This window comes from Podarcis muralis, chromosome 2 (genome assembly GCF_964188315.1).
Source record: "Podarcis muralis chromosome 2, rPodMur119.hap1.1, whole genome shotgun sequence".
Taxonomy (NCBI): domain Eukaryota; kingdom Metazoa; phylum Chordata; class Lepidosauria; order Squamata; family Lacertidae; genus Podarcis; species Podarcis muralis.
Window position 1 is genome coordinate 41,131,096 of NC_135656.1, and position 13,241 is coordinate 41,144,336.

At 45.7% G+C, this 13,241-nt stretch overlaps 1 protein-coding gene across 1 annotated transcript; it reads left to right on the forward strand.

The window, feature by feature from the left end:
• Positions 1-501: 501 nt before the first annotated feature.
• Positions 502-8,865, forward strand: CCDC42 (coiled-coil domain containing 42). The gene is made up of 7 exons (XM_028717184.2): positions 502-705; positions 2,215-2,320; positions 2,753-2,857; positions 3,871-4,068; positions 5,193-5,414; positions 7,114-7,272; positions 8,754-8,865. The coding sequence occupies exons 1-7, from the start codon at positions 629-631 to the stop codon at positions 8,844-8,846; spliced, it is 960 nt and encodes a 319-aa protein (XP_028573017.1). The 5' UTR covers positions 502-628; the 3' UTR covers positions 8,847-8,865.
• The last annotated feature ends 4,376 nt before the right edge of the window (positions 8,866-13,241 follow it).

A 13,241-nucleotide genomic window follows, 5' to 3' on the forward strand; every position in this document is an offset into this window, starting at 1 on the left:
CTCAGCTGGAGAACTGCATTACAAAATTTGGAGATGCGTGAATTTTAAAGGCTGTTTGTGTTTCGGTTCACATATTGTTTCAGAAAGTGAGGATAGGATAAAGTGAATCTAATTTCTTTTCAGCTCTAATCAGAACTCATGCTGTGCCACAATGTTGTTTCAAAGAGCATTATGTGTGTTTTGATTCCTTAATGCTCTCCTCCATCTAGTAGAAGAGGTTAATTTGACCATCCTTCTAAATGACAGCTCCTTCCTGTTATCCTGACCACTCTGAAACCACTGGCTGATAAAAGTATATGCTTGCTACTTCACACAATCTCCCTGGCCAGTTCAGTCCTTCTCCAAGGGGGAATGATGGGTTGTGGCATTTATTGGTACCCTTCACACGAGAAGAGAACGATAGCCTCACATAGGACCCTACATCATTCCCAGTGCAGAACAGCCCTGTGGTTGCTAAGCAACCCTTCTGCATCTTCCGGAAGGTTCTGTGACCCCAACTGTAACAGACTCTCTTTGCCTGATTCCTCCCAAGGCATTAGGAGAGGTGGAAAGTGGTGTCTCTAGCTCTGCTTAGAGTGTTGGGTTTAAAAGGGCTAGGGGTACATTGCCTAGCCAGTGAGCAGTCATCATGACCACCATGGATGAAGAGGATCTGAGCGAGTATTTCCGCATACAGTATGGACAGAAGTTGCTGAAACTTCTGATGTGAGTTAAATGCCACATCTCTTCCAGCAAGAACCTTCCTCTGGGCTCCTCTCTATTCTACCTTTTACTCTCCATGGTCATCTTCTTTGCTCTCCCATGTTTTTCGTATCTTCTTCTTCCATTTCCCTTCTAGGTTCTCCTGCTTCACCCACCCCCACCCCCCACTTTTTATAAAAGGGTCCAGGGTCTTACCAGCATCCTGGCTCCAGCAACAGCAGGCCAGGTGCATCTGGAAAGTCTACATCAGGGACTGGACTAAGGAAGAATGGTGGGGGCTGCCTTAGTCCTCTTGAACCTTCCCGAGAACAGGAGGACAGTATAGATTTAGAACAGTGGTTTGCAGAAGGCCATAGTTCAGAAGCTGCAGAGGGGAAAAGCTGGGAAATATTGGGAGAAGAACAGCAGGAAGAAGTACTGACAGTCTCAGTGTCTTTGGAAAGCATTCCTGAGCCACCCTCTCCCAGGACTAGGCAGGCATTGTGAGTAGTAGAACAGAAAGCTCAGAGGCAGAAAGTTCAGATCAGCTGGTGCAGGGATGACATAGGAGTGACAGAGGGGGTTGGAATTTATTCAGAGCAATGCCATTATTTAATAAAGACTGCATTCATTTGTGTCTCTCTCTAAATACTTAATAAATTACGCGGTAAGAACTCTTCTTGTTTACGGTATCTGTTTTTTGGCTGCCACTGGGGGAGGGATCGGATTCCCTGAAGCCTACCCAAACTAGACATGAAGGTAACAGCCCCCTATACTGGAAAATTGAATGAGGAGAATTTTAACTTCATCTCCAGTGCTATGGTCCTGATTGTAACATCCATCTGCTGCCATTAACTTTTTTAAAAAAAATGTAGGAGATCCTGAACATAAATCTCTATGTCACATGTAGTTTGATCTTTTGGATCCTTTGATGAGGGACTTTGTAAAGCACTTTTTGTATTTTCAAATATATAGCATCTACTGGATTATCACTATTTATACACTTGTTGGCATGCTCAAATAATCCTAATTCTAATTGTTGCAGGATACTTCCCTGGGTGGTGCTGTACCCCTGTTCCCAAATGGTTTGGCAACTAACCAGACCACCCAGTACTAAAACAAGCATAGCTTCCTCTCTTCTTGGCTCCATGATTAGCTGTTCACTTTTCCTTTCCAACATCCTTCTTCGTCTATCTCATGTTCCTTTCACTGCTTTCATTTCCCTTTCTTCCACTATTGCCACTAAAGTTTCGTTTCCTTCCTCCAAACCCCTTTCTCTCACTGGGTATCTAAATTGAATCCAAGCCCCATTTTCTTGTTGCTCCTTGTGGACCTTGTAGTTTGGAACCCTTGTCTGTTTTCTGACTGAAACTGGGCTTGATCCAGGCACCTTTGAACAAACAGGATATTCTATTATTCTGACCCTTCATTCTAAGGTGTGTGAGCTGCACAAAACCTACCTAGCTCACAGGTCCTATGACTTAGAAATATCTCTGCACTCTTCATGGGAAAATTCTTTTTCCCTTTTATTAGGAAATTCCCAGTATCTGAGGAGGAGTCCCCATCTCCCTCCATTCGGCTCCTGGAGAAGAAAAAAGAAGCCAAATTGGTGCACCAGGCCATGGAGGCACAAAAGGAGGTGAGGAGATGCCCTGCTTTACTGCCTCTGTATCCCTGATGTCCAGCTCTACCTTCATTTGTCACCAGCCACATCAAAACCACAGAACTACATGGCTTATTGGCAGCAAATTGCACATGTTTTCCCTATTTGCTATCAAAACACCTTCTGATCCACTTGGCCAGGATGCTAATTTCTTTGAAGTTTTGGGCTCTCTGTAACTTGAGAGAAAAGCAGGAGGCAACACGGTCTTCCAACACCCAACAGAACAAGAAGACTACTGCAGCCTTCCCTGACCAGGTGTCCTCCAAATATTTTGGATTTTAGCTTCCATCAGCATCAGAATGGTTAATAGGGACAGTGTGAGCTGTAGTCCAAAATATCTCAAAGGCACCAGTCTGATCTACTGGAATCAGATGTCCTACTGGTCTCTTCCCTCTGTGAACCTTTCAGGCATTCAAGACAAGAATGGAAGCCCTGAACAATCGTTGGGAGGAACTTGGTTCTAAGGAGATTCAGTTGAAAGCATATATTCGGAAATTCGAGCAATTCATACAGGTATTTGCTTTTTGCAGTTCTCTGGCTCCTACATTATAAGACCTCCACCCTATTTAAGCACAGCACAGGCCTAATTGTGGTATGCCTGAAGCTACACATATGTACACAGGCTAGTTGCTCTCCACCCAATAGTAGAATCATAGAATTGTAGAGCTTGAAGGGACCACGTGAGTCATCTGGTCCAACTTCCTGCAATGTAGGAATCTTTTGCCTGACTCAAACCCATGACCCTGAGATTAAGAGTCTCATGCAATACTGACTGAGCTATCCTAGCTGAAACAATCCCAGTTTAACTTAGGTGGAGTGATAGGGGGTCTCTGCTCCTAGGGCATAACCTGGGCAAGGACATAAAATATTTAGGATTCATTTAATGCAATCACCAGGTATTTAAATCACATCGTGTTTTATTTTCAACACTGAATTAGTGAGCTTGTCTTCCAGATGTAGAGGACAGTCTAGAATATCAGCTTGTGGAAGATTCAATAAATGCAGCAGGCTATGCAAAGTGCCATAGCTGAGGCTTCTGCAGGCTAACCCAAGCAAACCATATTCCGGCATTGACTACCACTAGCAGTGGAGAAGATCAAGCCACATCGGCTCCATCAGCCAGCTGCATTTTTGCACACCAGATGCTGAGTAGACTCAGTTTGAATGCCAAGAATTTCAGCAGTGGTACTTTTAAAGCAGTACCTCCATTTCCTAGCTCAACTCAGTGCTGGTTCTGATGGAGACATGGTGTCAGGAGAGATCATAGCTCAGTGGTAGAGCACACAGTTTGTGTGCATGAGGTCTCATGTTCAATCCCAGCCTTGGGCAAAGAAATGGCTACTTAGTTATAATGCTGCCTCTGCCTCCAGAACAGTAGTAGCAGGCATTACTGCGCTAGATGGGCAAATATCCTGACAGGGTACAGGGCAACTTCCTGTGCACTTCTGACAGCCTTGTAGACTCTGACTCTTGTCTTGATTCCGTTTCAATGGTATGTGGGGTGGGGTCCAACATGGGGCCATTAGGAGAACGACCAGAAACGGATCAGAGCCCTGAAGAAAGCCAACAAGGAGCGGGAACTGAAGAAGCAGCGAGTGAAAGAGCTGGCCAAGGCCAAGATAGAGATGGCAGCTCTGAAGCAGCAGCACCAGAAGCTCTACAACAAGCTACAGCAATACTCCATCTTCAACAAGTACCTGGAGAAAGTGGTTGAGGTCTCTGAGGTACGTATGGCTGCTAAGAAGGGAGGCAAAGTCTGAGGGTGGAGCTCAAGAGCAGATGTCCAGTTCTTTGGTGTGTAGCCTGTGTGCAGAACCAGAGAAACAGGCGGGGGGCGGGGACAAAGGACCAACACTTGAGGTGGGGAGTGGCAGAAACCTCAGTTACCTTATTGTGGTTCTGTCTGTGCCACCAGAAATCTGCAGATCAGATTTAGGTAAAGGTAAAGGTACCCCTGACGTTAGGTCCAGTAGCGGATGACTCTGGGATTGCAGTGCTCATCTCACTCTATAGGCCGAGGAGCCAGCGTTTGTCCACAGACAGCTTCTGGGTCATGTGGCCAGCATGACTAAACCCCTTCTAGCGAACCAGAACAGTGCACAGAAACGCCATTTACCTTTCTGCCGGAGTGGTACCTATTTATCTAGTTGCACTTTGACTTGCTTTTGAGCTGCTAGGTTGGTAGAAACAGGGACTGAGCAACGGGAGCTCACCCCCTCGTGGGGATTCGAACCGCTGACTGTCTGGTCGGCAAGCTCTAGGCTCCGTGGTTTAGCCAGTGCTTTTTTCTTTTTTTAAAAAAAAGTTTATGGCTATTCTCATTTTCCTACTCATATTGAAATACTGCCCCTCAATGAGGCCAAACTTAGATTCACAAAATGTTTAGAGGTATGCGTACCCCTGCATCCGCCCAGAAAAAAAGCACTGGATTTAACACTGGCTCTACAGCTGATGCTAAACCAAGTTCTAGAATCTGAAGTTTAGAACAACTGGATCATTGGTGCAACTGCTATTCAAGCATCTACACAGTTTCATGAACAATGGTGGTGACTTTGTATCGTGAGCATTTGTCCCCCTATTTGCTGCCTTTAAGCTATAGTTCTGGACAGTGCAGTACAGCCTTGTCAAATACCCATTGTATAATAATAGCTGGCTTCCTGAGCCAGTATATTGGCTGGCTGCGCTATGGTGTCTGTGGCCAGGCACCCATCTGTTCCTGCATGTCCAAGGATCTGTCATGGGGAGAAGATGATGTGATCCTTGAGGGCTACTATTTGGAATTGACTATTGGCTAAGGGAAGATTGGTATCTTAGGGTTCAGGACAGTAATGCAAGGCATTCCCTGTAGTTTGAGGAGATCCGGGAGGTCATCGGTCGCTACAAGACCCTCGTAGGGATGCACCGGGACCTCGTGCAGTCGGCGCAGGAGGGGATGGAGATGATTGAGCAAGCTAAAGTCCGCCTGGCGCGCTACAAGGAGGAAAAGGATGATGAGATGCTGCAGCACAACAATGAGCTAGCCCGCCTACAGCTGCGTTTCGACCATGCCCGCAGCGATGTCATCGTCTGGGTAAGGAGTAGGGGTGGGGAGATGCATGGAGGGCTTTGACCCAGTAATACGATGGCAAGCCTGAAACCAGTCTGGACGGATCAGAATCTTTGTCTCTTCCTGAACTATCTGCATATCCTAACAGGCTTACTCTCATCCCAGACCTCAGTGTAATCTTAACTTAAAATCTGCTGCCATGAACCCATACCCTGGACTAGGTAAAGTAAAGGGACCCCTGACCATTAGGTCCAGCCGTGGCCGACTCTAGGGTTATGGCGCTCATCTCGCTTTATTGGCCAAGGGAGCCGGCGTACAGCTTCCGGGTCATGTGGCCAGCATGACTAAGCCGCTTCTGGCGAACCAGAGCAGTGCACGGAAACGCCGTTTACCTTCCCGCTGGAGCGGTACCTATTTATCTACTTGCACTTTGACATGCTTTCGAACTGCTAGGTTGGCAAGAGCAGGGACCGAGCAATGGGAGCTCACCCCATCGTGGGGATTTGAACCGCCGACCTCCTGATCGGCAGGTCCTAGGCTCTGTGGTTTAACCCATAGCGCCACTCGCGTCCCTCGGTGTCATCTTAACTTAAAATCTGCTGCCATGAATCCATACCCTTGACTAGCTGCAGACAAACCCTGGCTCAGTGAACACTTAAGCCAGAGATGATGGCAAGAATGGTCAGCAACCCACTGGGCATCACTGGGAGCCATTTACCTGTTTGGCAGTGGGCAGGGCATTTTGGCTAGCACACAGCGCTTTAAGTATCACTCAAAATCAAGGATAGGGAATCTGAGGCCTGGAGCCAAAATCTGCTCAGAGAGCTATAGTGCTCTAAGTGGTTTAATAGTCAATCCCTTATCCTGGGGAACTTTGGGGACTGTGAGTGGAATAGGGGTCTCCTAACAACTCTCAGCAACTATAACAAATTACAGTTCCCATGATTCTTTTGGGAAGCCATGATTGCTTAAAGTGGCGTGATACTGCTTTCAAAACATAGTGCAAATGGGGCTGGAGTATTCAGAGAATCATAGCATTGGAAGGGACCCTGAGGATCATCTAGTCCAAAACCCACTCCACCCCCGAATACAGGAATATGCAGCAGTCCCTTACCAGGATCGAACCTGCAAACTTGGCATCATCAACACCACACTCTAACCAGCTGAGCTATTAGGGAGTCTCAGGAGCCATTCCAGACCACCATATGTGTTCTTTATCAGGAAGAAATGACAGAAGAAGGGAGCTACTTCATTTTTAAACCTCATTAGTGGTAGCCAGAGAACATTTACCAGCATATTTGGCAATAGTGAATATCTTACAGTTTAGGGAGGGAAAAGAAAGATGCTGGTCTTGTGTTTGAACGACTAACTACAACAGGACAAGGCAGGATGATGCCAAGAACCCTAGTTGGGGCTGCCCATTTCTGCCTAGTAACAAACTTCTTAGCATTTGAACCAACATTCCATGGGGGGGAGGCAGACAGGCAGACAATAACACAGAACATTTTGCTGAAAAGGCTTTGTGTGTGGCAGATCAGATTGCACAATCGAAGTGCAAAACATAAGAGAGGCATCTTAGGCTGGTTGCTATGCAAGTTGTGTTAAGTCCTGTCACCCCCCATCTCCCCCAAATGAAGTTCGTGGCACTTTTAACATGGAAAGTAGCAGCATACTAGTCACGTCCATCAAAACCTCATTTTCGATGCCTCTGCCTTCTCCACAGGAGTCACGTTGGGCCCATATCCAGAATACGGCCGCGAAGAAAACATTGATGCTGGGTACCATCAAGATGGCCACTTTGAATCTCTTCCAAAGTGTAGCCAAGCAGATGAAGGAGGCTTTAATGGTGCCCGTGGAGGACACACACAAGCAGCTGGATATGGTACATGTGTCCCAAGTTCTCCACCTCTCCCCTCCAGGGTCTGGCAGTGCTTTTAAGTCTATACCCGAAGGTCTCAGGGCGGTTCACAGAACAAAATCAATATACAAAACCACAAAATACACATGGGGTTGAGTGCCCTGAGGGGGCGCCGTCTCTTGCATTTCTGCCCTCTGAGATGGTTGCTTCACCCCGCCTCGTGAGTGGCCCATTTCTGTTTGCAACCTGAGCACAAAGTCTTCAGTCCTTCATTGTTTGAGGCCCATCAAGCCATGTTGTGACAAGGAGATACAACTGGGAGGGCTTATATCTGGTTCGCCCAGAATGTATCTGGAAATGAAACACAGTGAGCTGGGACCTGTGGTGAATTGATGGCTCTTGTGCTACAGCATGTTCTCTTTCCAGTGTAGTTTGGACATTGTGTTCCCCCACCAGCCCCATAGTCCATAGTTCCACCAAGAGTTCTATTCTCCAGACCAGCAGCCCCAATTAAATCCCAAAGTAGCTTTCTTTTCTTTTAAAAGAAGAGGAAGTAAAATCGGTTACGGTTCAATGGGCGAAGTACAATATACAGATGGCAGAATGGGAAAATTTATGGAGAAATGAACTGAAATTTATGGCTTGCTTTACCATAAAGGAAAACTTTATGAAGATGCTATACAGATGGTACATCACACCCAGCAAATTGGCTAAAATGTACAACACCAAGTCAAATTTATGCTGGAGGTGTAGAGAACTAGAGGGAACAATGTACTATATGTGGTGGGGTTGTAAAAAAAACTAAGAGCTTTTGGGAACTTAAATACAATGAACTAAAAAAAATTGTTCAAAATAACATTTATCAAAAAACCTGAAGCCTTCCTCTTAGGCATAATGGCATCAGACATTCTGAGAGACAAAAGGAGGATTTTTATGTACACAACAACTGCAGTGAGAATGCTGATAGCCAAGGGACGGAAAGGAGATAAAATTCCAACAAAAGAAGAGTGACAGGTTAAACTGTTTGAATATATGGAATTAGCAAATATGAAGGAGAAGATCAGGTATCCATCGACCCAAAAGTTCAAAAAGGAATGGGAGATTTATAGACAATATTTAAAAGAACATTGTCCCCACATTAAAACTTTAGGATGCTTTGATTAACTCTCGGAATAACATAAGGTAAAAAGAACACAAATACTATAAGATGCAGGTTGAGTTTATTGAAAAATAGAGGCAAGTAATAAGGAAACAAAGAACCCACACTAAGGAGGGTGAAAGTTGGTGGCTGAAATATTTTTGTGTTTCCATGTTGTATTGTTCTTTTTTCTTTTTATTTGTGAGTTATGTTTTGTGGTTTTTGTGTGTGTCGTTTATAAACTAATAAAGACTGAAATAATAAAAAATAATAAAAATCCCAAAGTAGCCCCCCGTTCCAGCCTATGCTGTTGTGATGGCTCCCCCTCTGCTTGTATTAATCGGATGTTCATCCTCTTTGTTCTCAGATCCAGCAGTTTATCCAGGACCTGTCTGACATCTGGTCAGAGGTGAAGAAGAAAGAGCAAAACAGATCGCTAACAGGAATGAACAAGGAGTGACCCAGGAGGCGTCAGAAAAAGAGTAGTCCCTGCTTCTCTTCTCTCAGAGAACCCCCTCAGCTGTACTTTGCTTGTCCTTTGGAATGGTTGATGCCCCATGACTGCATTTTAATCAATATCCTTCCCACCCTTTACTTTCCCTTCACTGGAAACAAAACCTAGTCTGTATGGTATATAAAGAGAATATTTTAGTTAGTGGAGCCTTGGCTTCTCATCTGCCTTTGTTTCCATGTGGATAAAATGAGTCCTGTGCCACGGACCCACCGCTGGCAGCCTGTCGATGAGTTGTTTGGAACTGGGTGGCCTGCCAAACATGCGCTCTTTGCGGGAAGTATTCTACAATCCCAATGCATTTGTGGTGGATTTATACTGACCTGCCCACACATCACTCCTCTAGATGAGTTGATTTTTGCCAAAGCTATTGCCTTACTGGCGTCAGGGTTTGAATAGATGCACAATAGCACAACGAGACCAAGACCAGCCCCTGCCCTCCAAATATTTGTACAGGGTTTCAGCAGGAAGTCACAGGACATGCAGTGATTGGAAGCAAAGCAGGATGCCCACCCTGAAACCTTTTCAGGAACAAACAGTGTTGAAAGTGGGATCATACAAAAGTGCCCCACCCTGATAGTACCATATGCACAAATCGTCATCATGAATGCACGGCACCAATGAAAGGAGATGAACTAGGCAGGCATCACTCCCAGGAGAGAAACATGAGGCCCCACGGTAAGTGCCGGCCCCCTGGTGTGGTGCCCAGTGTGCCCTGCCCCCCACCCCCCCAGCCACTCCTCTGGACACTAGCCAACGAAGCCCAGCCTCCTAAACGTGATTAGTCTTGAAGGCTGAATTATCCTTGCCCTGGTATGTTCGTCTTGAGAGGAGGGGGCTACATTCCAAAATTAAGATAGAGTGGTACCTCGGGTTAAGTACTTAATTCGTTCCGGAGGTCCGTTCTTAACCTGAAACTGTTCTTAACCTGAAGCACCACTTTAGCTAATGGGGCCTCCTGCTGCCACCGCGCCGCCAGAGCACGATTTCTTTTCTTATCCTGAAGCAAAGTTCTTAACCTGAAGCACTATTTCTGGGTTAGCGGAATCTGTAACCTGAAGTGTATGTAACCCGAGGTATCACTGTATGAGAATCTAAGGGCGCCAGGCTAGGTAAGTTCACCCAGATGTTCCAAAGGCCTGAAGGATCTCTGTCTCTTCTGGAGGCAGAAGGAATGCCAAGCAGTTGCTTAAGTAAGGTGCTTGTATTACATCTAGATATGAACTTCATGAATTAACTCCTTGGCCAGCAGCAGTGGAGAAGAAAATGATCACTGGAGCCAGGAGCTCTTTATAGCGCTGGGCTGGCTGTCGCTCCTCCCTGGGAAGCAGAGCTACTGCGGCTTGCTGAGGAGCGCTCTGAGTACAGCTACCTGTGCTGCAACAGGCAGCTGATTGTTGCACAGGAACAGACAGCCAAGCGCAGAGCTGCCACGCTCGCCTCCCTGTCGCTAGAATGACAATTAGCATTCCGCACTCGGGAGTCTTCCATTCAGCAAAGAGCGCGACGGTGATTAGAGCGAGAGCAGCGCAGATCCCGGAAGCTCATCCCGTCCATTCAGCAGGCGGCAGCAAAGGAGCTGAGCCTCAGACAGCAGCCATTGCCGAGAGTGCCCCGGTGCTGGCGTCATCGCTTGGCTCTGCAGTGCAGTCAGGTGGAGCTGATGACGCAAATGCAACCGGGATGAGTTGGGAGCGGGGGAAATGTCTCGTCTTGGGAGGCCACGATGACTCATCCTGCCAGGGGGCTGAGGTGCCTCCACACACTTTGCGGCATGTTCAGGGAGTTGGGGGGGGGGGGACGCGGACCCAGTGGGCTCTGACCCTGAAACCCGAAGGCACTGATAGAAGAAAGGGGATCTCGGAGAAAAATGGATTAATACCTCCCACTCCTACGGAGTTATAAAAGTGCGGAGTGGCATGTTCACTTAGGAGAGAGGATTTGGGCTTTTCAACAGACATTAGGTCTGAGCATCAGTAGGGACACAGGTCAGCACCACTGATCACCTGCTTTTCATGCAGGAAGTCTCAGGTTCATTCTCTGACATCTCCAGATATGAGTGTCCTCTGCCTGAAACCCTGGATAGTCGCTGACAGTCTGCAGAAAGTACAGTGGTACCTCAGGTTACAGATGCTTCAGGTTACAGACTCCACTAACCCAGAAATAGTACAGGACTTTGTTTCAGGATGAGAACAGAAATTGCATGGCGGCAGTGGGAGGCCCCATTAGCTAAAGTGGTCCTCAGGTTAAGAACAGTTTCAGGTTAAGAACAGATCTCCAGAGTGAACTAAGTTCTTAACCCGAGGTACCACTGTACTGTACTGCACTAAATGAAGCGGCTTCCTATTTTCTTAACATCCTATGTTACCAGCATTATAACATCACCACCCCAGGCATTTTGTTTCTCAACATCTAGCTAATATTGAACCCTTTTGTGTGACAATTCCTTTGTGCATGCCCACATTATAAACTGACCCTCTATCTTATACTAGTTGCACTGTCACAGCTTCCTCAAAGGAATCATGGGAATTGTAGCTTGTTGGAGGTGCCGAGGTTTCCCTCTGACAGCACACATGCACACAGACTCTTCACAGAACTGCCCTTTCCCAGGGAATTGCTGTTGAAAAAGCTGAAGTGTGGAGTGTATAGATAAACCACAAATCACTTTTGTGATCATTGGCTCAGCAGGGATAACGAAAGTCAAAAGGCCAGCAGAGATGCAGCTCCACGTTTGCATGTTGGAAGTTGGACAGGTTTACTTCCTAAAACCACTGCTTTCGCCCTTACAAATCTGCGATCCAAAGGAGATCTGACTTGATATGGCTTCCATTCAGTTTCCAAATGAAAGGCTTTGTCAAGACAGTTTGAACTAAAAGGACGGACAACGTTGCCCCTCAAAGGCAGCCTGACAGAGGGTGTGACCTGCTACAGCACACTTGTACACAGCTTAAGCATGCTTCTAAACTGGAGCAAACAAGATTTCATTGCAACAACCGATAGAATTAGCTGCATTAAGGCTGAAAATAGGACAAGTTATGAGTTTTCATTTAATTGTGGTGCAACATGAACTGTTAAGAAAATGAGGAAATTAGTCATCATTGATTAACGTCCTGCAGTGGTGATGGCAACACAGTGTGACATGAATTAGGGCTGGATCCTTCCCTCGTGTAAATCTAGGGCAATTCTGCTGTAAATCATTGGCTTCATCTTAAACAGAGAAAGGCTCGTTCACGCTAGATGAGAATCTCTCTGTTGGAAACCAATGAGAGAGGCATAGCTATTGGTTTAGACAGAGTGTATCATACATCATCAGCTTGAATGAAATAAGTGGTCTTTTCCAGCTAAAGATGTTAACACCAGGATCACGCAGTGAACTTGAAAGCCATTGCAAAGCAATTAATAATGTCAGTATCACAACCAGTTGTGAGCCAAAAATCTAACAACTTAAGTGTCTTTAAGGGGTGAATTTGTTCAATCTGATGGACATAGAGAAAAGTTGGTTTTCTCTTTAGAGATATTAAAACTGTTCAGTTAACAGCATGAGAGCAAGGTTTGGGCTCGGTTAATGAAGCTCATGGAAAGTCATGCTGAGACTTGAAATTTGTTAAGCACCAGCAACAATTGCTAACGATTTATGCTAAAATGAAATGTGCCAAGGAATATTTATAGGATATGTACCTCCCAGAAAGTGTACACTCAGGTTGGTGCATGTTAAATATCTTCAGTGGAAATAATTAGAATCCCATAAGGATAGATTATATAGTAAAAACACTGGGCATTACCCAGTGAGCAGAGGGAGCAATCAGGGAAATTGGACAGCCAAAGTTAAGTGGGTGAGGGCTTGTCCACTGCCTGGATTGGATAACTCTGGAAGCCCCATGTAAGACACTCTGAGGGCTTTTCAAAGGATGAACTGGGTATAAGTAAATTGGGTTTTAAAGAGAGCAATATCAAAGTGTACAGAACAGCAAATGTCCACACTGAAATGCCATAATGCCCACTACATGCAATGTGCTTTCAGATGGTGATGGACCTGAAAACTAAGGATGGGGAGGATTTCAGTTCAAGTCACATTTTAATATAAATCTACTTAATTCACACTTCCTGAAACAGTATGTGAACCGATCTGCAGCTGTCCTTCAAAATTCACACTTGCCTGATTTTTTCAATGCAGTTGTCCCACCAAAGAAAGTGTACTAAAATGTGTATATTCTGGAAGAGTGTGCATAAAAAAGCACATGTCAGTGCAGGTATCACACAATAATGCATTATATGGGGAAAACATATATGCAAAATAGGCAACACTGCATACCTAAATGTCCTTGTTAAGAGAAACATGTGCTT

Bases quoted from the DNA above. Each gene is read 5' to 3' on its own strand.
- CCDC42 (XM_028717184.2), top strand. From the start codon at position 629: ATGACCACCATGGATGAAGAGGATCTGAGCGAGTATTTCCGCATACAG. The intron at 706-2,214 runs GTGAGTTAAATG...CCCTTTTATTAG, and splicing joins AAGTTGCTGAAACTTCTGAT to GAAATTCCCAGTATCTGAGG. The intron at 2,858-3,870 runs GTATTTGCTTTT...TGGGGCCATTAG, and splicing joins AATTCGAGCAATTCATACAG to GAGAACGACCAGAAACGGAT.